General features: G+C 42.9%; 1 protein-coding gene across 6 annotated transcripts in view; it reads right to left on the bottom strand.

Moving 5' to 3' along the window:
• The window catches only part of CLSTN2 (calsyntenin 2), a 350,034-nt gene that overhangs the window by 28,514 nt on the left and 294,925 nt on the right, over positions 1-26,595 (bottom strand). For all 6 annotated transcript variants that reach the window (XM_085587480.1, XM_031505652.3, XM_085587484.1 and 3 more), the window contains one exon: positions 4,836-4,998. In XM_085587480.1, the coding sequence (XP_085443606.1) occupies positions 4,836-4,998 (163 nt within the window). The remainder of the gene's footprint in view (positions 1-4,835; positions 4,999-26,595) is intronic.

Here is a 26,595-nt window from a genome sequence, read left to right on the forward strand (position 1 = left end):
GGTACAGAAAGGGCTAATTCCAGGAATGGCTGTACCAGGTGTCTGTTTCTGCCCTCACTAGGAATCCAGTTAGCTCTGTGGTCAGCCTTATCTTTTCCCAGGCCTCACATCACTGAAATCCCAGCTAAGGAGTAAATTGGGATGTGCCATGCATGAAGGCTGGCACTTTGCTGTGCTTAGGTGCTACCTGTCAATTCTCCTGGGTGACATGTAGCCAAACCAACATAACTTCAGCTTAAAGATAATGCTTAAACGCCTACCCTCTAATAAACCACCCCAACTCAAGTATAGCAGTACTTAACATCAACTGCACAAAAAAATAATTCACTCTAGGCTAACCACTGTGAAGGACCCTAAATCAATGAGGTAGCTCTGCTTAGATCTTCCTTTTAGTAAGACCCCTGAAGAAAGAACCAAGGGTTTTAGATTAAAAAAGGAAAATTATATCACAGTAATATACAGTATACCTGATTTTTCGTAGTAGATAAAGTTCATATGATTATGCCAGTACAAATCATGCAGCTTTCTTCGTGTGCAGAGTCATTAGAACTGGGAACCATTCCCCAGGCTTGGTTTTATGTAATTGGGCCATTTCCTGGGCTGCAGTAAACTTGACCCAGTGCCTGACAGACCCTAGGAAGGGTCTTTTCCATCACTTTTAAAGGCTGGCTTTCTGCTGTTTCAACCATCTTCACTCCCTGCTTGCCTCCAAGAATCTGCCCTTCAGGAAAAAGGCTAATTTTCCCTACTTCTTGGAGAATCCTATAACTCAACTCACATTATTTTAAGAAATTCTGCATAAAATCAGGAACAAACAAATCAGGCAAGATTTTTACATTGCCTGATGTAAAGGGTAAAGATGTAGGAGATATTTGCTTATGCCACAGACAAACCAAGTGAGCACACCATAGGCTAAAATTTGAATTTGTCACATAAGCCTGAAGAATAGCACATTCAGTTTGTTTTCATTGTCAGGAGAACAGCACTGATCTTAAACTGCTCTTATATTTCACTTGATCAGCTGAAGTTAGAAATAAAAAACAACCTAACTTTTCATAATGAGTGCTATAAACAAGGCTATAAAAGTCAGAAAGCAGTTACTCAGGCATTGAAATATTAATAATAGGCAATAATAATTTTAAAGAAAAGAATTTTTCATGTCCAAGATCCCTTTAGGCTACAACTCTGAGAAAGACAAGGTGGAGGTGCAGACATGGTGCTTGCTGCTGAGCCCCAGGATAAGGACCAGTGTAAGTGGTGGAAAAATCAGGGCTCAAGGAGTGACTTGTGTCCCAGAGGACACTCAGGCTCCTAAAGAAGCAGCAGAACAATTCCAGTTTCCAGACCAGAGCTGAACATTTTCATCTACAAGAGGGTAAATACCTCATAGCAGTAGTAGATTTTCCTATTAGTGCTAACAGAGCAAATTGCAATTTTTGTTCTTGATTTTTCACTGTCCTTTAAATACACTCCTCCTGCTCCCATGCCAGTCCTTCAGTTGCCCCACAGCCACAATGACTTTTGGCTGTCAGCAAATCAGAGTCAGGGTGTGAAGAAAAAAGGAATGTTATTTCTTCTGATTCATTTACCTGTCTGAGTTGAGACTGTTTTTCAAATAATTTGACTTTGACAAACAGATGCTGTGTACTCAGAACTGTAAGTGGTTTAGTAAAGACAGGAAAGAAGGTCTTGCCCTTTCTGAAGGAAGAGGTAAGAGCAGTGTTCCTTTAATAGTAAAAGGGTTTAAAATCAGCAGGATTTAGGGTTAAAAGGCAAATAAAGCTTAGTAGGCCCTGAAAAGAAAAATAAATACCCTAAGTACATGAAGACCTTGTACTTTACTAGAACTGCACCTGTGTAGCTAGTACATGATAAATGATATAATTGTTAGATGTGATGATTGTTTAGTAATTAAATATAATTACTGTTTAATCATAAGAATAATAGTGAGAAACTGTGGTCAAGGACCTAAAAAAGATCACGAGAAACTCATGCCAATGTATACAATAAAACAATATATGTTTAATAATTAATATGTAAGTTATATAACAATAGAATTATAAAATACGTTCAGCTCAAAAGCCATGTCAGAGTCAGATTTGGGTTTGTACCCCTGATTCCCAGAGCTATTAATAAAAGCACCTGCATATAATCATATCCCGTGATTATGTGTGCCCCTGATGCTAACACTTTCTGCCAGTGCTTTGATGAAAAGAAAGGAAGTAGTCTTAGCAAACTAGAGCTGGAAATTCTTCATATCCTCTTAACAAGAAGACTCCTGAATGGCTTATGGCACCAAAATCAGCATATATTTTACTGAAATAAACCACAGAATGTTGTAAAGCAGCTTTATAATGTGAAAATGTAGAGGTTTAGACTATTGCTACTGACTAAAGTAGACTTAGTAACAGCTTCACAGAAAGTATATATAGTTAAAATATTTATTTGATAGAGCCTCTTTTTCTTGAAATATACAAACCTTGAAAATTATTGCTTTGACTATAATAGATTTGCTTTCTATGTTAATTAATTACTATTTTACATACTGAAATACAGTGCCGAATCTTATTAACAAGGTGACTTTACACACCATTCATTTAAAATAGTTTGAGGTGAACAAAACAAATGTACCAAATGATAAGCTTTGTCAAAAGCAGTATCTTGAAATCTTGTTTCACACAATCATTAAAAGTTTATCTTTTTGCCTGACACATGATAGCTTATCAGAATCTTCAGCACACTGTACTACTAAATTTTAGCATTTTAATGAGGTGGAAAATTTGTTTCTACTTTTGAGGAGCTCAAATTTTCTCACTATGAAAAGTGCAATAACCTAATATTGCAGTAAATATTAATGGCAGCTATAGGTAAGATTTCAGTAGTGTAAATCAGGTGTTTCACCAAAAAGGAAGAAGAATCTTATCCTGAATTGCTATTATTAAGCCACCAAATTATCCCAGGCAAAAATAAAAATGTTTTAAAACAATTGCCACTTTTTATTTTTTTAACAGCTTAAATATGAAATATAGTCTGTGGCTAGATTGTATTCAGAGGCTATATGAGCCTAATTCCTTCTCTTCCCAATTTGAGACAAGGAGACAGAGGTGCAGAGGGAGCAAGATTATTGTTGTTGTTCTCAGCTGCCTTGGGGGCAGATGAACCCCATGGATGCAGGGCTGTGGCAAAGCTGGCACAGCTTTTGCTTAGGCAGGGGTTGTTTCACAGAACGAGCTGTGGAACTGTAAACTGCTCCACAGGCCCCCAGACGTGGCATTTGCAGCATGATTAACGTGAAATTCGGGTGAGGGCTGAAGGGAGTGGATTCCCAGCAATACAAAGACTTCTAGGACAAAAACCCCAAAACACTAAAGATTGCTTTTAGAGAGTAACAAAAACACTAAGTGTGGATGAAAGAAGATAAGGGGCAGAAGTAATACAATAATGCACAAAAACATTTATGTTGACCTATGCAGAAAACCTTGTATAAATATGAAGTAAGGGATTAAAATGAATTTTTTAGCACAGCTACAGAGAAAGCGTGATTTTTCAGAAGGCAGTACTCCATGATTATTCACAGCCTTTATGGCATTTACTCATGTCTGAAAAGAACTAAATTTACAATGACATTAGCATTTTCTAACTCTGGAACTTTGATCTAAAAGTACTGCACCAATATTGCATAACAAAAAAATGAACACATGCAAACACCAGCTAGACAAGAAACAGTCTATACTTTTCCAAGTATCAGGGATTAGTGCAATGCTGACCAGCTTATCACACCTCCAATAATTATTAATATTGTCAACTTACTAAATTTTTTTAGGGTTAGTGCAGCTTCATTTCTGCATGTTGCCATCAAAGTAAAGATTAGATCTTTACCCCACTCATAATCTAACAGCTGAATTTGCTTCAAGTACTATTTACATTGAACATCCCTGCCATGAATAAGATGTCCAAATTTTGCAAATAAGCAGAGATCAAATTGGTAAACAAGGTGATAATGGAGAAAGTGAGACTACATGAAAGAGTGGGGAAGAGATACAATCTACCTTAAAGCATTTTTTTCCTAATTACAGTTTTCTTAAATTCATTTTTTAAGTGGAAAAAAGACAGCGTAAGTAGAAAATCAACATGGAAGGGTAATGGAGACAAATTTATAAAAGCAGATAAACAGAGAAAAAGGAGTATTTCAGGTATAAGGCAGAAAACAGAGAAATAAATTGGTGTAAGGACCAGGTAAAAAGAATGAGAAGAATTGGATTATAAAGGGTAGAAAACAGAGAAAGGTAATATTTAAGCAAATCCCCATATGGCTCAAGAGTTTGGACTTTGAGATTTATTTTACTCTCACTTTTACCACTGGTGTACAGCAGTGGTAAAAGTAAGTGTGTGAATCAAATAAATTACTGGAATTGCTGGTGAGATACATCCAGCATGAAGAGCCCAGGACTAGGCCATGAGTTGTAAAAGAAAAATAAAAGGCAGGGACTGAAAAGAGATAGCTGGAGTTCTTTAGTATCTAGATAGTTTGCTTAAGGCTGGAAAACAAGAGAAACAACTAAAAGAAGTGAAGACAAAAGATAAAGAAGACAGTCTTTCACACTGAATAGACAAACTATAGCCAATATTTCTTCAGGTGACAAAAATGCAAAGCCACTGTTAATATCCTGTCCATTTCATCCTTGGACTTGATTCATTAGCAATTCTGGATATACACCTGATTTAATACCATCAATCTTTTAGCAGTTTATTGCCTATAAAATCAGTGAGACAAGCAAGATTCTTTCTTGGCCTGAACTCCTGATAGTGTTGTCTGTTAGTGGGCGTGATTTTACCTTGCCAGCAAGCCCCCACTGTGAGCTGCATGGCGATGTGGGAGGGGTGGATGGGCCAGTCGTTGGTCACCAGGTACGGCTCATACGTTGTTCCGTCCATGTACAGCGTCACCACGGGGAACTCCACATTGACCACGTAGTAGTGCCACTCCTTGTCACAGATCTGGGAGACAGAGCAAAGTATTAGCTCTTACAGGGACTGACTTTTTATGTCCTATAGGGTTTTTAAATTGTGTTTCCAAATTTCAGTTATGGCAAATAATGTTACTGCAATTTCTATGTCTCTAACATTAATGAAAGACAAAACAATGTTGATAAATACTCTTGGCAAAATATATATTCGCAAAATATATGTGATAAATAGAGGATTCTTAAAACACACTCTGAAAACAAGACATGGATAGGAATTAGAGAAATGAGACAATTTGGTATTTAATCTGTATTTTCACATTTCCTAATACATAATTGTCTTAGGTTGCAAAGGCAAGATGTGGCTGGGGGTATGTATTCTATTGCCATTGGTTAGAGATGGGGCAGTTTCCTCTATCTCTTCCATAACCAATCCTCCCTCCAGGAGATATCTTCTGTTAATGGGCCATTGAGTGTCACTGCATGGCTGATAAAATTCCATCATCCCATTGGGAGATGCTCCGCCTAAGGGGAGGAGCCAAGCATTCCTACCTGGATATAATCATAGATTTTGGAACACCACAGTCAGCCTTTTCCCACTGCATTCCAGAGGAGCAGCTTTCTTTTCCACTGGATTGCCAGAGAAAGACCAGGCCCATCTACACCACCACTAGACCTTCAGAGGAAAACTCCACCCTTCTACAGGAGGACTGCTTCAACAAAAACACACCTGCAGGAGGACTGTAGCCACCATTTAATGGGACTAATGCCACCATCCTGACCCAAAGGCTGTCAGGTTGGATTCTGACTCTGTCAGTGTTGTTTTGTATAACTACATCTTAATTTTTATTTTTTCCTAATAAATAACTATTATTACTATTCCCATCTCTTTGCCTGGGAGCCCCTTGATTTCAAAATTATAATAATTCAGAGGGAGGGGGGTTTACATTTTCCATTTCAAAAGAGGCTCCTGCCTTCCTTAGCAGACATCTATTTTTTCAAATTAAGACAATAATATTAGTTTCTTAATGCTTGTATCTAGTTTCTGTTGAAAACAGAATACTTCATGTAAGATACACAGAGGGTGTACTGGCATAGTTACTGAGCATTCCTATTATGTTCAGATTAAGAAATTGTACAGCCCTTAGTCATCGGACTGATGAGTTATTACCAATGATTGCCATTATTACTTATCCCATCAGTACTTAGAAATTCCTGTGCAACCTGCCAGGACCTCGACAGTGCTAAAAGGACCCGGGCCATGCTCTGTGCAACACAGAGGGACCGGCAGTCTGCAGGCTTGGGCAGGGGACTCACTTCTTCTCCACCCTTCGTCTTTTGGCCTTGAGCTTTTTCCCAGATGGTGGGAAAATGAGAGTCTTTATGATTTCACTGATACTCACCAGCTTTGAAAACCAACAGCCACAGTTACAACATATTTTCAGGATGACAACATTAGTCAAATCTCATATAAATTTCTGAGCTGGACAACCAGGGATTACTGCAGGATGGCCAAATTCAGCTTTAGTTTAGAAATGTACAGCTGGATGAACCCATGCCTCTTGAGACAGGAGTCTGGTGTGCAAATATCAATGTCTGCCCAGTTATTTTTTTTTGCTGTTGTATCTTTCAGTTAAAAAGTTCAAAGGAATAAATCACAGCAAACTGGTAGGATGAGTGCATTTTTTTAAAAACAAAAGAATAATTACAACAATGGTACTTTTAGTTCTGGGGAGATCCTTGTTTTGATGCATTAAGAAATGGAAGTGCTTGAATGCAGATATGCTTGCTTTTTCACAGGAGCAAGCAGAAAGTGATGTTTTAACATAACACTGTCCTTAGCCAGGTGAAGTGCTATCTGGGGCAATATGTGCCCTTTGAAAGCAAAAGCTAATGTTTTGTTCCAGAAGACATTTCAACAAAAACTTAATTACTTCTGTTTCAAATGGATACATTTCTTACTGCAGACATTGTGGCTCCACAGCGAGAGATAAATGCAGCAAGGGGCTGCTGGAGGGAGCCTTCCTTTCGTAAGCAGCAGATAGCACAAATGTTTTCTGAAGGTTAAATGAGATGAAACCAAAATTGAAAGTAAATAAATTGGAAGACTGAACATGTTATTGAACAAACACCAACCACCAAGAGCATTATGCAGTCCTGCCTTTCAAGGATAAACAGTTTGCCAAGCCCCTGCCCTCATTACAGCCACCTGCAGCTGGCATTTTATAGGAAACAAAACCCGGTTTTGAGAGACCTTGCATGGCCAAATCTACAGGATGGATATCTGACACTTTGTGGAGAACTGTTCCACACTGTTTCTGTTTTGCAACCCTGAACTGCATCATGTGGGATGCCCTAGGTGCACCCCAATGAGTGAGTAATCCTCATGTTTAACTAAAGCAAGGACACTTTGACAGAGCAAACCAAAACATTTTGGGGCATGACACACACAGAGCACAACAATGTGTAGCCAGTGTAATTACTTCATTAGGTAGTTATATTTTTCAAAGAAAATGCTTTCTGAAAACACAACATTTCATAAATTCCACAATTCAAGGCTCCTGCAACTGGACTCAAGTGCTTCCAAGGAAAATACTGAAAATTCAGATGTCCAACTGTGGATGTCTACACAAAGTACTCAGTAACTTTTATTTTTTCTTATACATTCTGAAACATATGATAATGCAAGTGCAGACAGCTTGGTGATGTCCTCAAACCCTCACTTACCACCATTTCCTTAAATTTTGACACATAAACACATCAAGTGTTGTTTTGAAGGATGAGACTTACAGTCTCAGCTTGGTTGTTCCTGAGATTTAAACAGTACTTGGTTATCTTAATTGTCACCCAATTTCAATTCAGCTTAGGGACACAGACACATGTCTATTCCTCTAAACCATATTTCAGTACATGTACTGGGCCCCAGTGTAAAAACAAATATTCTACAAAGAAGCAAAAAATTATTTCCAAACTCTGGAATACATCCCAGTGATTCAGCAGCAGGTAGTACTTCATGGCTGGCCATTTCACAAGCAACAAAATAATGAAATAAAAATTGTGGTGTGTCATTTGTTATGCTGTTGTTTCAGACACCTTCTTTGCCTTCTTAAGACAGGAAGCCAGTTTTTTCCCTGCATGTATTTCACTGTGGCAATGGAATGCAATATGAAGCAGTGAAGCCAGGAAAAGAAAATTATGAAATCTACTACACTGGTAAATAAAGAAATTTCAATACTGTCAAGTTGGAAATTTATTTTTAAAATATAATTTATAAAGCTATCATAATGAGATAAAATCACAGATGAGTGAGTTGGGCTTTCCAAAACTGCTGTATGGCTTGGTATAATCACTCTATCAATGCCAGTCTGCCCCTAAAATGTGTTAATCAGATCACAGTGAACAAAACATCCTGAAGTCCTAGTGCTGATTACAAGCCATTGCATTGGAATATGCTTTTATGAAATAGCTGAAAACAGCCTCCATATAAATCTTACAGAATATGTGACCTAGGCTTTTGGCATCTTCTAATTAAAAACATCAGATTTTTGTGCTTTATATTGGAATACTCAGGAAAAGACTGAAACCAAAGTTCTTGGTCTGAGAAGCATGTGATGCTTGGAATCAGACATTGGTGGTCTGCAAAATGCCCCATTTTTCAGCTTTGTCCAACAGGCCTGGCATGCATCTGGGAGAACCTAGAATTTCCAGCTCTTGGAGCCTCCCTTGGGTCAGCTGGGGCCACTCTTGGAAAGGGGAACATTGACCTTCTTGATTGCAACACCAAGGCAGCCTGTGCTCCCGCAAGTGGCTAGTGAAGAGCTGGTCATGCTCACCATGAGCCTCTGCTGAGCTTCTGCACATCCCTCTGGTGCCCCTCAGCAGCCTGGGGAGCCCAAGCACGAAAACAGCTCTGCACAGCACAGTCTGACCACCCCAGGGAGCCTGAGCAGGAAAACAGGTCTGCATATCCCCTTGCTGCTCAGAGCACACCTGAGAGTTTCCCTTCAGGTCTTGGAGAAGCATGCGTGGCTTCCAACTTCTTTCTGCCGCTTTGCTGAGGAAGTGCTCTCAGAACATATTCAAACATCCTCAACAAAAGAAGAAAGAAGGAAAGGAAAGAAAGTGCTCTGCTCACTCAAATAGCACCACTTAGTGCAGCTATAAGACAAAAATCCTTTTGGCATGAGTGGTCTGAACCACTCATTCAGTTGACAAAAGTGGTCTGACTGAACCACTTGTTTTCAGAAAGCATCTTAACCTCTATCCTGAGCCATAGTTTATTAGAGCACATTTAAAACATTGTGCCTGCTTTGGGACCCTAAATACAAGGAGTATTTCCATAAACTGGAGTGAATTCAGTGGAGAACCAGCAGAAGTGCCAGCTCTGGCTATGTGAGGAGAGGCTGAGGGAACTGGGCTTGTTTGGCCTGGGGGGAGGCAGCCTTAGGGAAAAACAGTAGCCCTGCAGTGCTAAGGAAAAAGTGACAATGAACAGGCTTTTCAAAGTGGACAACTCTGCTTTTTTATATCCCCTCACTGAAGTAGGCAAAAAATACAGGGAATCTTAATGTCATTGGCATTATTCCCTCAGCCACAGTCTCCTGGTAAACCCTCCTGCCTTGTTCTGAAAGCAGCCAAATGCTTTGTGAGTCTGTTTCAAAGTCTGGCCCCCATTACCCCAGTTCAGAGCACTAAAAATAAATGACAATTGGATGGGGAGAGTGGTACTGATTTCAGTTTAAAAAACACCACATTTTTCTCTCCATCTCCAAAAAAAAAATCCTTCTGAAAGAGCTTTTTGAAAAATTACAAGGTGTGGAATTGCTCTTTTTCTGTTGATTCCAATAATTTTGATAGGTTTTTTATATATTTTTTAATATTCATAAATATTTTTATTATGTATTTTGAACATATTTTTATAGTATTGAGAGAAAATACTGCACTGTTTACAAATAGGGAACTAAAAGGAATGTTCTGAAAGACTGTTTCATTAAACTTTGAATCAGGAACTAAGCAGTAGTGCCCTGCAACAAGGAAGCCTAAAAAAGATAATAATTTGGAATTGGTTGGCAATGGATTTCATATAAAATTAAAGAAGTTACAAATATTTGCAATTATTCAGTGAAAGATGTGTATTTACATATAAAATTTTAAAAAAATTAGCATTTTAGGCAGCTGAGTCATTCTGCCCAAGATTGGTGAGTTTTGCATGAAGGCAATTCACAAGTGAGAATAGAGAGCCTTTCTCCTCTCCCACTCTGGGATAAACCATGATTGTCTCTGAAATGGGATCTTTAAAGATATTGAATGAGCTTTCATCTGTTACTTTAGAATCTCATTTATTATCCTAATTGTTTTCCTAATGTCAGTTCTCATGCACAGATGTCTGCAATTAAGGCATGTTAGTTTCAAAGAAGAAAAGGAGATACCTTGGAGCATTGCTGTTGCTATGACTGTTGCTTCCTTTTGATTTCTTGTAATAAATCTTTGTTTCAAATTTCAGTAGCTGATCTACCTGCAAAGCTGATTAAGTGGTATAGGGAAAAAAGTTTTGGGCTCTTTTTCTCATTGTTCTTATTGTCTATAAACACTTCTAATTTCTTTCTTTCCTTTTTTTTTTTTTTTTTTTTTTTTTAATTATCCTTACATCACCAGGAACAGAAGAAAACATTGCTAAAAATATCCTGGTAGATCTAAAGTGTGTAATTCAGTATGCAGATATTCAGTGTGAAGGATGGCATTGCTTCACTGGGGGCCCCTGGGTTACATGGTACCTTTCTGTTTTCTAGTATAATGAACAAAAATCTGTTTCTGCCATGAATATGTGGTTTTATGGTAAAAGTCTGCTTTTGTGGGAATCAACAGATATGCACTAGAAATTGGCTTTGTGCTACAGTAGTCTGTCAGCATATTCATTTTGGGGAAGAGCTTTTAGAAATAAACAAAACTGAAGTGCAAACACTGACTAATCAAATCCATTCAGTCACGTGAATTGTTGTATCTTGTAGCATTATTCTGCCTCAGTAATAGACTCCTCATTAGGACATATTTACCACATGAGTTGGCTTTACTCAACTTCAGTGGGAAAGGATTTGATATTCCTGATCACTAACTGAAGGTGTGCAGATTGCAGATAGGTCTCCAATATCTCCACAACCTCTTCAGAAAACTTTAAATAAAGCTCTAAAATATTACTATGACATGACGGGACTTTTTTTTTTTTGAAGATGCTCTCTTTATGTTTCATGCTCAACACCTATCCTTCAGCAGCTCCTTCACACGACATCTTTTCCTCTGTCTGTAAAATCAATACACCCTGTCCCTGCAGTGCCAATAGATAGAGTATGGAAATAGTATTTAAGGCAGGATGGAAGGAAAATACACTGCATATGGGAAAGAGGCATTGATATATAATCTCACAGTCAGAAATACAATTTATTGGGAAAAGGGAAAAAAACCAAAAATACATGCAATGATACAAAAGGAGGACCACTAACAAAATCAGAATACAACTTGACACCCCTCTGGCCAGCGTGCTGGTAGCAGTCTAAATTGGAGTGGCTGCAGTCCTCTTGGAATGGCAGATGTGGTTGCTGTGTCTTCTCAGAAACCTGTGGAAAGGCTGCCTCTCTGTCTAGAAATCCCTAGATTTATCCAGGTGGGAATGCCTAGCTCCTCCCCCTGGGCGGAGCATCTCACAATGGGCTGATGTTATTCTGAGTCACGAGGTGTGTCCTTAATCACCTGTTAAACAGAACTGGCTCCTGGAGAGTGTTATCTCTGCGTCATGTGGCAAGACATTGATGGGCCGATTAACAGGAGATAAGGAAAACTGCCCAGAGGCAACTGCTACTCAGATGGTAATAGGAAACATCTTGGTGCTCCAATCTTGGACATAGACACAGGGGCAGACGTCACCATTATCTCTGCTAACACGTGGCCTTCATCATGGTCTACCACACCTGTGCGATTTTCCATTGCTGGCCTCGGTGGGCCCACACAGAGCTGCTTAAGCAGTAATCCTGTGTTGATCAAAAATCCTAAGACCCTAACAGCTATGATCCGGCCTTACATCACTGGTGCACCTCTTAACCTGTGGCAGACGGAAGTTTTGCCTGCATGGGGAGTTTGGGTGGGGATGGATTTTTAACATGGGCTACTGTGTTAAAGGGTGTAAAGTATCCCATACCAGTTCTGAAATTGTTTACCACTCAGCCTGTGTGGATACCACAGTGGCCCCTTTAAAGAAAGAAGCTAGATGCCCTAAAATCATTAGTACAAGAACAGCTAGCTCAAGAACACATAGAGCTATTGATGAGCCCTTGGAACACCCCTGTATTTGTTTTAAAAAAGAAATCTCATAAATGGAGGTGGCTCTATGTCGTAAGAAAAATCCATTTGGTGATGGAAGGCATGGGCATTTGCAAGTTGGTATGCCTCCCCCTACAATGATACCTGCCTCCTGGGACATCCTGACTGTGGACCTGAAGCATTGTTTTTTCACTGTTCCACTGCATCCAGACAACACCCCAAAGTTTGCTTTTACAGTGCCTTCCATTAATAACGCTGCACCAGTGGAACATTATCAATGGCGAGTTCTTCCCAAAGGCATGAGTAACAGTCCTACAATCTGTCAATGGTGCATTGCACAAGCATTCTCATCAGTGAGAGAACAGTTTCCAGGTGTATACTGTTATCATTACATGTGTGACATTTTCATTGCAACCCAAACAAAAAAAGGACTCTCACAGATTCAGCCAAACCTGTTGCAAGTGTTAAAAACATTTGGGCTGTAGGTACCACCAGAGAAGATACAGCAGCAAGCACCCTGGGAATATTTTGTATTCAAAATAATGAATCAAACTGTATAGCCACAAGCAATTCAATTTTCAACCAAAACTCTGACTCTAAATGATGCACAAAAACTTTGCATACCGTCAACTGGGTCAGATCATATCTAGCATCAAACAATTCCTTTCCAGTGTTTTCCCCACACTCCTCTAAATGTTGCAACTGATTCCACATATGTAGCTGACATCACACAAAGATTAGACTGAGCACTACTAAAGGAAATTGATGATGCACAACTATTTAACTCAGTAAAAACTCTATGCCTTACTATCTAGGCCAGAACTTGCCCTTATTATATCCTCCACATCAGGAGTCACAGAAATTTACCAGGTTTTATCACAGAGGGCAATGCCAGAGCAGATATGCTAGCTAGCCTTGCTTGGAAAGCACTACAGCCAGATAAACTAGTACAAGCAAAGGCATGACATGATTTTTTCACAAAGGTGTTTGAGCCTTACAGTGGCAATTTCAGCTGTCAAACACAGAGGCTTGTAATATTGGTGTTGACTCCCAAGGCCACAGTGTTCCACTACAAACACTTGTGGACCGCATGAATTACAAATCTGGCAAACTGATGTTACACATATCCCTGAATTTGACTATTTAAAACACGCACATATCTCAACTGATACTTTTCATCAGCAATATGGGCTACAGTACACACAGGACATAAAAGGTCAGGATGCCATCGTACACTGGCAATCAGCTTTTGCAGCTTTGGGCATCCCTCACTGTGGGAGGGGGTCCCGGGGTTAGTCCACCTGGGATGCCCTGGGAGACCACTTCTGTGTAATTTTCCCAGCTCCCCCGATGCCAATCATTTATCCCTCTTCATGTCCATCATCATTTGAGCTATCCCTTTGTTCTGGATTGTTCCTTGTTTTTTATGTCTTCATTGGTTCCCTAGTGTTAGCCACCCCTTCCCCCCTGTCTCCATTGATCCTCACCTTGTTGGTCATCCCTACTCCTCCCCTGTATCTGACCATTATTGCCTGATTTGTACCCCGACCGTCCGATCCCACTGCTGTTATATACCTTACCCTGCCCTCGGGACTGCGTGCTCAGAGCCCACTCCCTTCCTGAGAGGTTGTCTCCCTGCACCTCCGACTTTGCTTTTCCCTCAATAAAACACTCTGGAAAACACAGCAGCCTGAGTGTCCTCCTGCCTTCGGTGGAAGCTCTCTATAGCTATCTGGCACCGGCAGACCACACCCTCCGTGGTGTTCCCAGCGGGACACAGGTACCGGCTGTGACAACTGGTGCCCGAACATGCTGACTCCTTGCCTGCGTCAGTGAAGAGCGATTCCTCAGCGTGTTCGGCTCCGTAGCCACTCGCCTGAGGACATAAAGCGCCGTTCAAGATCAGTTCCACAAGCTCTTGTGCTTCTATTCAGAAGACTTCTGCCTCGTGGGCTGCAGACAGCTCGCAGCATCCAAGCCACAGCTTCAAGGAAGCTTTGTATTTCACAATATTCGCAGCGCCTTCCAGTGCCCCTCTGAGTTTTCTTCTGTTTGACTGTGGTCCCGTTGGTGAGTTCAGTGCTTTCTCCTGCACACGACCTGGTCCCTTTTCTTTTCTTTCTCTGTTTGCGTCTCTGGGGATTTCTTGTTTTCACAGTGAACATGGGCAATCATTTGTCTCCTGCCAGGCAGGATTCTTATTCCCTTGTTAATTCTTCCCTAGTTTTGGGCAACGTTTCTTTTACAAAGGGTTATTTAAAAGCTTTTATTAACCTTTTTTTTTGATCATTTCCAGTATGATTTATCTTGTTATTTTCTGGGGAAAAGTCAGGAGGCTGTTATACGGTCTGCAAGTAGAAGGGAATTTTCGGGCGGGGCATTTTTTTCTGCTGTTTCACACCATTTTTACTTTATTTAAGGAAAAGGGGGAGAGTTGGGTCCCCAGTTCGCCTACCCCTCATTCCGTCCCCCCCATTCCTAATCCCGTTTCTCCTAAGCGTGGGTCGGGCGGCAGACCCTGGCACACCGAGGCACAGGGCTGCTGCCGTCTCCCTGCTGCCTCCTGTCCCACTCTGTCCCTCTCTTGCTCTCGGGCTGGCTACCCCAGTGTGAGCCATTCCGTTTCCCACATCCCGCAACCTCAGATTCCTAGTTTAAATCCTGTTGTGCTGTCCCTGATGTATGTGGTCACAATAAGGACTCGCAAAATGGCGCTGCCAACCACATGGCTGAGCTGCCTTCAACTGACTTACAAATTGGCGCCTGCCCTCCTCCTTCTACCCCTTGGGTTCCTGCCAATTCCCCTCCTGCTCCACCCCCGCCGAGTGCCTCCCCCGCGTTGGGTCCCACCCTTCCCACAACGTTGAATGTTACGTCGTTGGGACCCACCCCCTCCACCCCCATGGCCACACCCCTGCGTGGGCTCCTGGGAGGAAAGCCACTCCCCTGTGGGCGGGAACCCCCTGCTGGAAGGCCACACCCCTGTGGGTGGGAACTCCCTGCCGGAAGGCGGTGCCCCGGTGGGTGGGTCTGGCCACGCCTCCTCCCCTCCAGCCACTTCCGGTTCCCACACTACCAGAACCGGAAGTTGGCCTGGCTGGAAACTGGCCATCTTGGCCTGCCAGGTTTCACAAGACCAAAGCCCATCGGCCAGGGAGAGGCTCCAAGCCCTAGCCCATCCTGCTTCATCCTCGGAAGAGGATGAGGACAGTGCCAGCCCCTGGCCCACACCTAGGTTGGGAGGCGGTTGGGCCCGGATCAGGATGGGGACCTTAAGCTGGCCAAGGACCTAGGGCCATTTGTGGCACTGGTAATTTTGAGGAGGGGAGGGCAACCCAGGTGGGAGCAACTTCCCTATGTGGAAGTGAAGGAGTTGAAGAAGGCGGCCAAAGACTACGGAAGGGACTCTCCAGTTTTAAAGAATGTCTTAGATCTGACATTCTCAGGACACACTCTGGTCCAGCACGACTTGTGATATATCGTAAGTTCATTGCTTACCCCCACTGAATTATTACTCGGGGAGATTCACTGGAAAAAATTGTTGAAGCCTCTTCTCAAAAAACATAATCTAACACAGGCTCTCAGTGAGGGGGAGGAAGGACTGGAGGCTTTGGCAGGGGAGGGCAAATTCAGCTGCCCAGAGGGCCAAATACTGCTCCCTGTGGCCCAACTGCACGACATCAGGGAGGCCAGCTGGGTCACACTTTTAAAAATACCAGACGGTAAAAGCCCCCTCCAGAGCTTCTTATCCATAGTCCAAGGGCCAGAGGAAACATTTATCAAGTTTGTGGACAGGCTCAAAGAAGCCATTGACCGGCAAATAGACAACCCAGCAACATGGGAGGAGCTTCTCCAAAATATGGCTATGACAAATGTGACATCTGAGACCAGGAAGATCTTGCGAGCTCTGCCTCAGGACCCCAAGCCCACCATCACTCAGATGGTGGAGGCCTGCACCAAAGCCACCTCAACGGAAGCCACTGTCACCACCGCCGTTAGTAAGGGGATCGGGGAGGCCATGCTTAACATGAACACTGTTCGCTGCTTCGGGTGTGTCCAGATGGGGCACATACAAGCCAACTGCCTGCATTGGCCCCCGGAGTGACAGTACTATCCGTATGTTCCCCCCACAAGGCCATACTGTAGGACCCCAGAGCAGCAACACCAGCCGGCAGGAAACGGGCTGTGGAGGGGCTGCACAATGACACCAAGTGTCCCCTCACAGCGCCCGAGCCTCCCTACCATCCGGGAGGACCAGTGGCCCAGTGGTCAATTTTGGGGGATTGGCAGAGCCATGAGGATGGACTCCGCCTCTTCCAAAGAACCTCCAATCTAGACCCAGACAACCGCTGGGTCCTCACGAGCGCTATCACGATCACATTTCCGGATGAGGACCTGGTGAGGGTTCCTGCGGGGTTCCTGGAGCCCCCTTACTGCGACCACGACACAATTGTGTTAATATTAGTTGACAGTAGGAACACCCCAAATGAGATCACCATCATTCCGGAGGTGGTTTGCTTCCAGCCGGGATCGAGGTAATCGTCTTCATTGTATGTCATGAGCTGCCTTTCACACTGGACAAGGGGTTCCCCTTTGCATTGTTATACTAGCTGGACATCAGAGACTATATTGGAGAGGACGCTAAGGAAGACAAAGATGTCTTCATCACCCAAAACGTATGACACCAAAGACTGATAATTAAGACTGTGCTTTCTTTGCAGGGAAAATTAATTTTCATCAATCTAATGGCAGACACCGGCATGGATGTGACCATCATTCCCCGGTCGAAGTGGCCCCGCGACTGGGAGTTGGTACCCCCTTGTGGCACAATCTCTGTAGTTGGAGGAGCTGTGAATTCCCTTTGAAATAAACATCTAGTAAGTGTGGAGGGCCCTGAGGGACAAATTGCCACCATTCGGCCTTTTGTTGTTCCATCTAATATTATGCTATTAGGCAGGGACGTTTTGTCCCAATGGGGTGCCCGACTCGACATCCCTAGCCCTGTGTGGGATTTTTAGTGTGGGCCACTGCAGAGCGCACCTCCCCACCATTGAATTGGAAAACTGACACTCTGGTGTGGGTGGACCAGTGGCCCTTGACAGAGGAAAAATTGAATGCGCTCACCGAATTAGTGGAGGAGCTGGTGCGCCTGGGGCATTTAATACCCTCCGCCAGCCCCTGGAACGCACCTGTCTTTGTCATCAAAAAACCTGGCAAAGACAAGTGGCGCCTGCTCCAAGACCTACACAGGGTTAATGATGTTATTGAAGACATGGGCCCCCTGCAGCCAGGCCTTCCCTCACCCTCCATGCTTCCCTGGGATTGGCAGCTCGCAGTCATCAATATCAAAGACTGCTTTTTCAATATCCCACTGTATCCTGGAGATGCTCCCAGATTCGCATTCTCCATCCCCTCCATTAACCAGGCGGAGCCATACAAACGCTATCAGTGGACCACTTTGCCCCAGGGAATGAAAAATTCCCCGGTGCTCTGCCAAACATATGTGGCTTAAGTATTATCACCCGTTTGAAAACTCTTCCCTGAGGCGGTGATCCTCCATTACATGGATGATGTCTTGATTTGCGCCACGACTACCTACCTCAACGTGGCATTGGCAAAGGCAGTCAAGGCCATCAAGTCTGGGGGATTCCAGATTGGCAAATAAAAAATCCAGCTTTCAGCGCCGTGGAAGTATTTGGGCTTCATCATCATGGGAAGGACCGTCATGCCCCAGTCACTTACCAGCAAAGACAACTCATGGGCCCTGCAGGATCTTCAACAGATCTGCGGCACCATCATGTGAATCCAGCCTCTCCTGGGACACACCATGGAGGAGCTGGCGCCACTCTTCAACCTACTGTGAGGAGATGGTGACCTGGCTTCTCCGCACGAGCTTACACCCACTGTGAAGGGAGCCCTGGAGAGAGTCACTGAGGCCATCAGATCCCGTCAGGCGCACTGTGTGGACCAGTCCCTTCCCATCACCCTTGCCATCCTGGGTAAGTGCCCAAACTTCCATAGCCTGTTGTTCCAGTGAGATGCTGGTCGAAAGGACCCACTCCTCATCATTGAGTGGCTGTTCATTCCATACCAGCCAGCAAAAACTGTGTCCACCCCCACAGAGTTGATGGCCAAACTTATCATAAAAGCACGATGATGCCTCCGGACCCTCACAGGGTGTGATCCGGCATGCATTTACCTCCCTCTAAATTTAGAACAATTGGAGTCTTTGTTACAAACAAATGAAAATTTACAAATATCATTAGACAGCTATCCCAGACAAATTTCAATCCATTATCCTTAACATAAGTTGTTCAAGGATACACTCTATTTGGCCCCAAAATCTTTTAAAAGTAAAACACCCATCAAAGATGCTCTCACAGTGTTCACCGATGGGTCGGGAAAGTCCCACAAATCAGTGATCATGTGGAAGGACCCGGATAATCAGAAATGGGAGTCTGACATCCAGCTAGTTGAGGGTTCCCCCCAGATCGCAGAACTTGCTGTGGTCGTAAGAGCGTCTAAGAAATTCCGGAAACCATTCAATCTGGTGACTGATTTGGCTTACATCACCAGGATAGCAGAGCAGGCAGAACATGCCCTGCTCAAAGAAATTCAAAATAAAAAATTATTTGACTTGCTCTCGGAACTAATTTGGCTAATCTCCCACTGAGAGCAATTCTACCATATAATGAACTTCCGGGCTCACACTGATCTGCCAGGACCTATTGCGGAGGGCAACAAGATGGCTGACCAGCTTGCCATGACTGTCCAATTGACTGCACCAGCACTTTCTTCTAATCTCCCAGATGTATTTGCACAGGCAAGGCTCAGCCATGCCCTTTTTCACCAAAACGCTCCTGCCCTGGCAAGGCAGTTTAAGATTTCACAGGAACAACCAAAGGCCATTCTTGCCACCTGCTCCAGCTGCCAGTCCCTTGCCCTTCCATCTGTGGAAACGGGGGTTAACCCCCTGGGACTGGGAGCACTGGAGCTGTGGTAGACAGACATGACTCATTATAACCCCTTCAGATGTCTCAAGTATATGCATGTGTTCATATTCAAGTATATGCATGTGTCCATCCATTCTCTGGGGCAGTGTTCACGTCCCTCCACACGGGGGAGAAAACAAGGGATGCCATCAAACATCTTTTTATGGCATTCACTACTTTAGGGGTACCAAAAGCCATCAAAACTGATAATGGACCCAGACTTACCTCAGGACGTTTTAACGCTTTCCTACAACAGTGGGGAATTACTCATGTCACAGACCTCCCCCACAACCCCACGGCACAAGCAATTGTGGAGTGCTCACACAAAGAAATAAAATGATTGCTCGAACAACAGAACGATTCGGCCTTTGACATGACCCCAGTTGAAAGATGGTGTAAGGCACTTTACGTGCTGAATTTAATAAATTGCACTGACCGGGAGCCGAATCCGCCTATTTTAAGGCATTTTTTCAATCATTCCTGAGCACTTTTAAAGGAGCGCCCACCAGACCTGGTAAGAGACCCGGACTCCAATACATCAAAGGCCTGTACCCTTTGATAACATCGGGGTGAGGGTATGCTTGTGTCTCGACAGAGCAGGGCTCCAAGTGGACCCCAGGGAAGTACATTAAGCCCTACCTCGATGACACCACCATGGCAGACCCCCTGACACATCACAACCCAGACCCCTCAGCATCATCACTGCTGGACAACACAGTTGCCTGGTGCCGAAGAAAGAGAAAGCGGAATGTGGTCCAACCAAACATTGTGTCCCATGTCCTCATTACACGATGCTATCTACCTGTGATAGAAGAGACACTCCCCAACACCCCATCTCCTCCCGTCCTATTCCCTCTGCCCTCTTACGTTACCTGTCGCTCCTTTACCCCTCAGTCCTAAAACCCTAAATTTTTTTTTTACTTCAACCCTAGGGGGAACTGAGAGGAGAGGGAACCATATGTCTTCTATTTACATTCATTCTTTATTGTTTCAGTAGAATGATGATAGCTGCCCAGACGACATATACCCAGCTGCTCCAACTGAAAGCACCCCACAGTGTCTAGCTGCTCGCCACCATGACTACCATCCTCCTGTGGCTGCAAGCGGCAGATGACTGGATTGTGCCACAGCCAAAGGAGAACGTCTGGATCACGCTGGTGAAGTCCTTGCAGCAAGACAATCTCTGCTTGGCCACGGGCAACGTGGACAATCCGTTGTCCACATGACTGGTGGGGGCTCCCTTGGTAGCTGATGATTGGCCTGTTTCTAACTCCAAGCTACTTCGAACCATGGGTAAGAGACCCAACCCAGTCGACGCCTGGGACGAGTGGACTCAAATCTTGCCAAATAGTAAAGAGGAACCCCAGGAATTGGACCTGCTGGGGTCCTCTACAGACACTTATTGTGTTAAATTTTATTTCAGGAGGCCAGGTCAAAATTGGCATGGAATTGACTTGGCCAAGGATACATACAGAAAGGACGTGTCACAACTTAACAAAAAGTATAACAGTCAGACCTGGTGCAGTTACACCAGCCAGGTCTTTTCAGTCTCATTCATTCATCCTAAGGCGCTACACAGGGGGATGTTTCTTATCTGTGGGGACAGAGTATGGTCGGGAATCCCCTCTCAGCTCCAAGGGGGCCCATGCAGCCTTGGCAAGCTTGCTACCCTCACTCCGAATAGAACACAAATTCTAGATTGGAAGAGAGACAATTGGCTTGTGCAAAAAGATCCTATGCTCAATTGAAAAAAATTGCGATTCCAAAATGTACAATTGGGGTAAGACAAAGAGGGTTGCTGCCTCCATCTTTCTCCCATGGTATGCTGCAGCTAAGGCCCTTGGTGAGCTTTCTCACCTGGAGTGCTGGATTATCAAGCATGCCAACACCTCGTCTGCTGCTCTTTCTGATCTATTGGCAGACGAGCAGACCACCAGGCAAGCCACCTTGCAAAATAGAGCGGTGATAGATTTCCTGCTGCTTGCCCATGGCCACAGCTGTGAGGACTTCGAGGGGTTGTGTTGTTTCGATTATCAAGCATGCCAACACCTCGTCTGCTGCTCTTTCTGATCTATTGGCAGACGAGCAGACCACCAGGCAAGCCACCTTGCAAAATAGAGCGGTGATAGATTTCCTGCTGCTTGCCTATGGCCACAGCTGCGAGGACTTCGAGGGGTTGTGTTGTTTCAACCTGTCATCAAGAAGCACCTCCATTCAAGCCAACATCCAGCGGATCCAGACAGAAGTGAAGAATATCAAAACAGAGACTTTGGCTGTGGACCCTGTAAATAGACTGTTCTTGCAGTGGGGTGTCCCCGGGTGGGCAGCCTCCATTCTAAAGGGACTCTCATGGATTTTTCTAATTATCATTATCATTTTAGTTGCACTTTCCCTCCTCAAAAGGATTCTAATTAAAACTCTGGGAGATGTTTATTTAGTAAATAAAAATGGGGGAGATGTGGGAGGGGGTCCTGGGGTTAGTCCACCTGGGATGCCCTGGGAGATCAATTCTGTGTAATTTTTCCGCCTCCCCTGATATCAATCATTTATCCCTGCTCATGTCCATCATCATTTGAGCTATCCCTTTGTTCTGGAATGTTCCTTGTTCTTTATGCCTTCATTGGTTCCCTATTGTTAGCCACCCCTTCCCCCCTGTCCCCATTGGTTCTCACCCTGTCGGTCATCCCTACTCCTCCCCTGTATCTGTCCGTTACTGCCTGATTTGTACCCGACCCTCCGATCCCATTGCTGTTATATACCTTACCCTGCCCTCGGGACCACGCGCTCAGAGCCTGCTCCCCTTCCTCAGAGGTTGTCTCCCTGCACCTCCAACTTTGCTTTTCCCTCAATAAAACCCTCTAGAAAACACAGCAGCCTGAGTGTCCTCCTGCCTTCAGTGGAAGCTCTATAGCTATCTGGCACCGGCAGACCATATCCTCCATGATATTCCCGGTGGGAGACAGGTCCTGGCTGCCACGCCTCACACTATCAAAACAGACAATGCATACATTTTGTAGAAAATGACACAATTTCTACAGCTCTGGTGTGTGGCACACCAAACCGGTATTCCCCATTTAGCAACTGGACAGGCAATTTTGGAAAGAGCATGTGGCACTTTGGAACACAAACTTGAAAAACAAAAGGGAAGAATGTGTGGTGAGACCCCACAGAGCAGGGTAGCTAAAGCTATATAGACACTAAATCATTTAACAGTATTAGAGAAGTCCCAGAAACCCATTTATTTTAAAACACTTCTTATCACCACAATCATCCTGTGGTGTTCAGCTGCCCAAACCCAAGGTAATGGTGAGAAACCTCTTCACCAATACATGGAGGGGTCCTTGGGATCTTATTACTTACGGACGGGGACATGCGTGCATTTCAATGGACATTGGAATATGTTGCCAGATGTGTCTGGCCTGCACTACATCCTGCTAGGAACCACAGGCAGAATCTTCCTGATGACCCCTCAGCAGACATCACAGAGCCATGTATTGGAGCAGTAACCAGAACAGCTGTTCACCTAGTTCATGGAAATCTGGGACTGTTGAAGTGAAAGTTCATATAAGGACCTAATTTGTTTACAATTTCTTTTTTCCTGTTTACAAACAGGAAAAAAGAAACTGTTTTTTTTGTTTACAGGTTGTTTTTCTAGTAGCTTGGTTTTCCCCTAATGGTTCTAAGGGTTGAGTGGTTTAAGGATTAAATGGTTTCTTGTTTTAGAGTTAAGTTGTAACTTTTAACTATAAGAAGGTAACCTGTGGCATATTAACCTGAAGGATGGTGATCTCACCTAACATCTCCTAGACTTGAGTGCTGTAGCTCCAGTGGTATGTGGAAAGCATCACTAGCTGGGGAAGCTAGGTTTGTCAAATTAAAGTAAAAGGCCTCATTCAAATTAGACTCATGTTGTCTGTGTCATCCTGCCTTACAAAGGGCTCTTGCAGGTAGGATAACACAAAATATCTTTACATTTTTTAATAAAGGGATAAAAGGGGAGTTGTCACAGCTGGTCTGTGGCTGAGCAATTAATTTGGTTATAAATAAGAAACCCAGCTTGGTTCCATAAACTGGCTCATGGGTTGACATACAGGGACTTCATCCAATCATGTTCCATCCTAAGCTGCAGACATGTCACTGGTCAGAGAACTGGCACGTGTTAAGATGAGACCAATGAGCATTTTAGACAGGGGTGTTTCAAACCCTCTGTATAAAGTGAAACAGTAAAGCGCACTGTATTGCCACATGTAAATCTGAAGAGTGGGTCTTCTCTGTCTCTGACCACTGACTCTATGTAACCTGATAAGAATACTGCTGCATGTGCAACCTCCACATAAACCTTGTAGCTTGAACCTCAGCCTGCACAGTCCTGCTCAAAAATGATCACAGAGTTTCCCTGAATAAGCTGCAGAATTCTAACAGCTGGTGGCTGGTAGTGAAGGAAAAACCCAACCAGCCAGACTGCTTTGCTCTGGACCAGTTTTTCTGCTTTTGAGACTGGAGCATCACCACTCTTCCAACTGTCAGCAGGAGTGGCTGTAGGATGGAGTAATTTGTACTCCTTAGTGAGGAAGCTATTTCACAGCTATCAAAGCTGTATCAGAACTTGCATGTCTCTGGTACAGATGCTGATGTGATGTTACAGCTGTGTACAGGGAGTTAATTTGGAAAAAAATTTAACCATTCTTCTATAGCTGCATTTGTAAAAGACTGTGCATAATCAGTCATAGAATAAAGGAGATGAACACTGTGCAAATGTATCCCTTCTTTCTGGAACCTCAGCTCAATATCAGAAGAACATTACCCAGAGATGGGAGCAAAAGAGATTTCCCTGCTCCTTATGGAAGTCTCAAACAAGATAGTGCTTCCACACAGGAGTTTTGGTGAGGTATCTGGAAACAGTTTTTATTTCCTACCATGGGTGAATGGATAAAAGGATGATAATCCTCCTGTAATAATACTGTGGTGGGCAGAGACACAGGGATGTAATTCTCAGGGCTCTGCTGGCAGTGCCTTATGCCCAAGCTCCTAAAGGAGGCACTGGTGTCATTCCACAGACACTGTGAGACCCAGACAGCCCCCTGCAGGCGTCCTTGCACTGACACCTTCTTCAGAAAACTGAAAAAAACAGAAGGGATTTCCCACAATTGCATACTTTGAAACAAACTGGAGGTGAAGGACTGGGTAGCACTATCTTGCCCTTATAATCTCACTAACTGAAAGGATAATGCAGCCTCATGCTGATTGATTTAAAATGAGAATTTTTGTACCTTATAAAACACTTGTTTCTTCAATATGAACTATTCAGTTGGATAGTTTAGAAAACTGTCCATTAGAAAAATCTGCTGGAATTTCTTGTGTACTTGTGCTCAAGTAAGTGCTTTATGCAAATAAGCATGTATCTAATCGCAATCTTTCTAAACTGATATTTTCAACGATTTACTCACTGTCTAGTACATATTTTTTCTTCTGCTTAATGTTTATATGACTTAGACTTATATTTTCTTTCACTTAAAAAACTAGAGTGTTCAGGAAACATCCCTAAGATTTGATATTTTAAAGAAAATATGGATAGAATATTTTGTTAGAATACCTTGAGTCATTTATTACCCAATATCGTTAATTTAGCATGTCAAAGAGAAGTGTGGATGTCCACTAAATCACCCAGAAAATTTGGTGAGGAAAGTTCAATCTTTTAACCCTTTTTTTGTCTTGAGAATTACCCCAACAATACCAATTAATCCAAATGAATTTCTGAAATACATTTATATAGCAAGTTTTTGTCACTTTACTTTTTTAGTGACAAATAAAAGTAATTATATTTTCCCTCCTCAGCCCATTTCCTCTCCATGTCCATTGAAATTATTGCAGAAGGAAGAGCAAGCACCTAAACTCACCTAAAACAGGTGAGTCTGTGGGTGAGTCTGTGTTTAGCACCAGACTTCCAGATCTAAGACATGTTTTGGTCTTTGATCTTCCTGTGATTAAAAACCTGAAAACCTGAATCTTGCAGAACTCTACAGTGTGTTTTATTTGGCAGTTGACTGACACAGCCAAGGACTTTAATCTCAAGAAAGAAGGTGAACACAGACACTGCAAGTAACCCCATCACAACTGGAGCAAATTTCTTATTACTGTGAGTTAGTTTTATTCTGGTTTGTGTGTCACTCTTGGTGTAAAAGAGCTAAGTATGCAAATATGACTGTGAATTTTCCAAGATTTATTATCTAGTTAGTCTGAGCTGCCTGTCCCATATGCTGGAGAGAGGATGTTAATTGTGGCACTGACCTCACTGATAGCCAGTCTCTTCCCTCCTGGTGCTGCCAGCATTCTACCAGGCAGAGCAGATCACTGCCTTGCACTTCAGCATCCCCTGCCCCTTCTGAAATCGTAATAGCTACTCTAGTATTCTAGCACTTAATGAAGCCAGCTTCAATCCAACCACACATGACATTTGAGTCCTCTGCAAATGAACCTTCAGTGTGTAAAAACAGAAAGGATTTAAGAACACTCAGGGTAAGCCTCTATTCAATAACTGTAGAAAAAGAAAGGGCAGGGAACAAAATAATAACCAAAGACATCTCTTAGTTTCTTATTCTGCGATCCCATGATGAGATCTTGCATGACCACAGTGCGGCCCTTTTCCATCAGAAACCACCCCCATTTGAAATTTATCTGGCTGTTCACCTGCAGAGATTCTTCTACTGTCTTACTCTTAGAAGAGTCTTGACAACTCTGTTCCATACCAGAAAACTTTTACATTACTCTAAGATGGAGAGATGATAAAAACAATTCACTGGTGCAGTCCTTTACAGGTTTTAGTGGTACATATAGACATATGGATGTATTAGATATATAAATATGCATATGCATACATACACACAAAATTTTGGAGTTTTTAATTACCAACTAGAGCGAAACATTTGAAAACAGCATTGTAGAATACTTATGTATTTTTAAAGCTTTAAAATAAAAAAAGAATCACTGTTTTTAGAAAGTAAACATGGTACAATCACTGAAATAAATAAACTCCAAACAGCTCATATCAATGTGAATATTTTCTTAGACCAATTTGTACTATTCTAATTGTAAATATTTCAGGCAGGGTACTTTCAACAGCTCCTATCAGAATAAATTGATTTAAAGACTATTAAATAAAGAGAAATTATCAGAGCATACAAAGTTGAAAAAAACATTTTTAGAAACTAAGTATTTAATAATTGAGCTGGTCTGAAATTGAAACTAAACTATTGAAATGATAGACAGCTAATGAAAACTGATCCCTGTTAACTCTAGTATTAAAGTTATTGTTGATATTCCTTAAGCTA

Source organism: Lonchura striata, chromosome 9, assembly GCF_050655825.1.
Source record: "Lonchura striata isolate lonStrDom1 chromosome 9, ASM5065582v1, whole genome shotgun sequence".
Classification (NCBI taxonomy): Eukaryota; Metazoa; Chordata; class Aves; order Passeriformes; family Estrildidae; genus Lonchura; species Lonchura striata.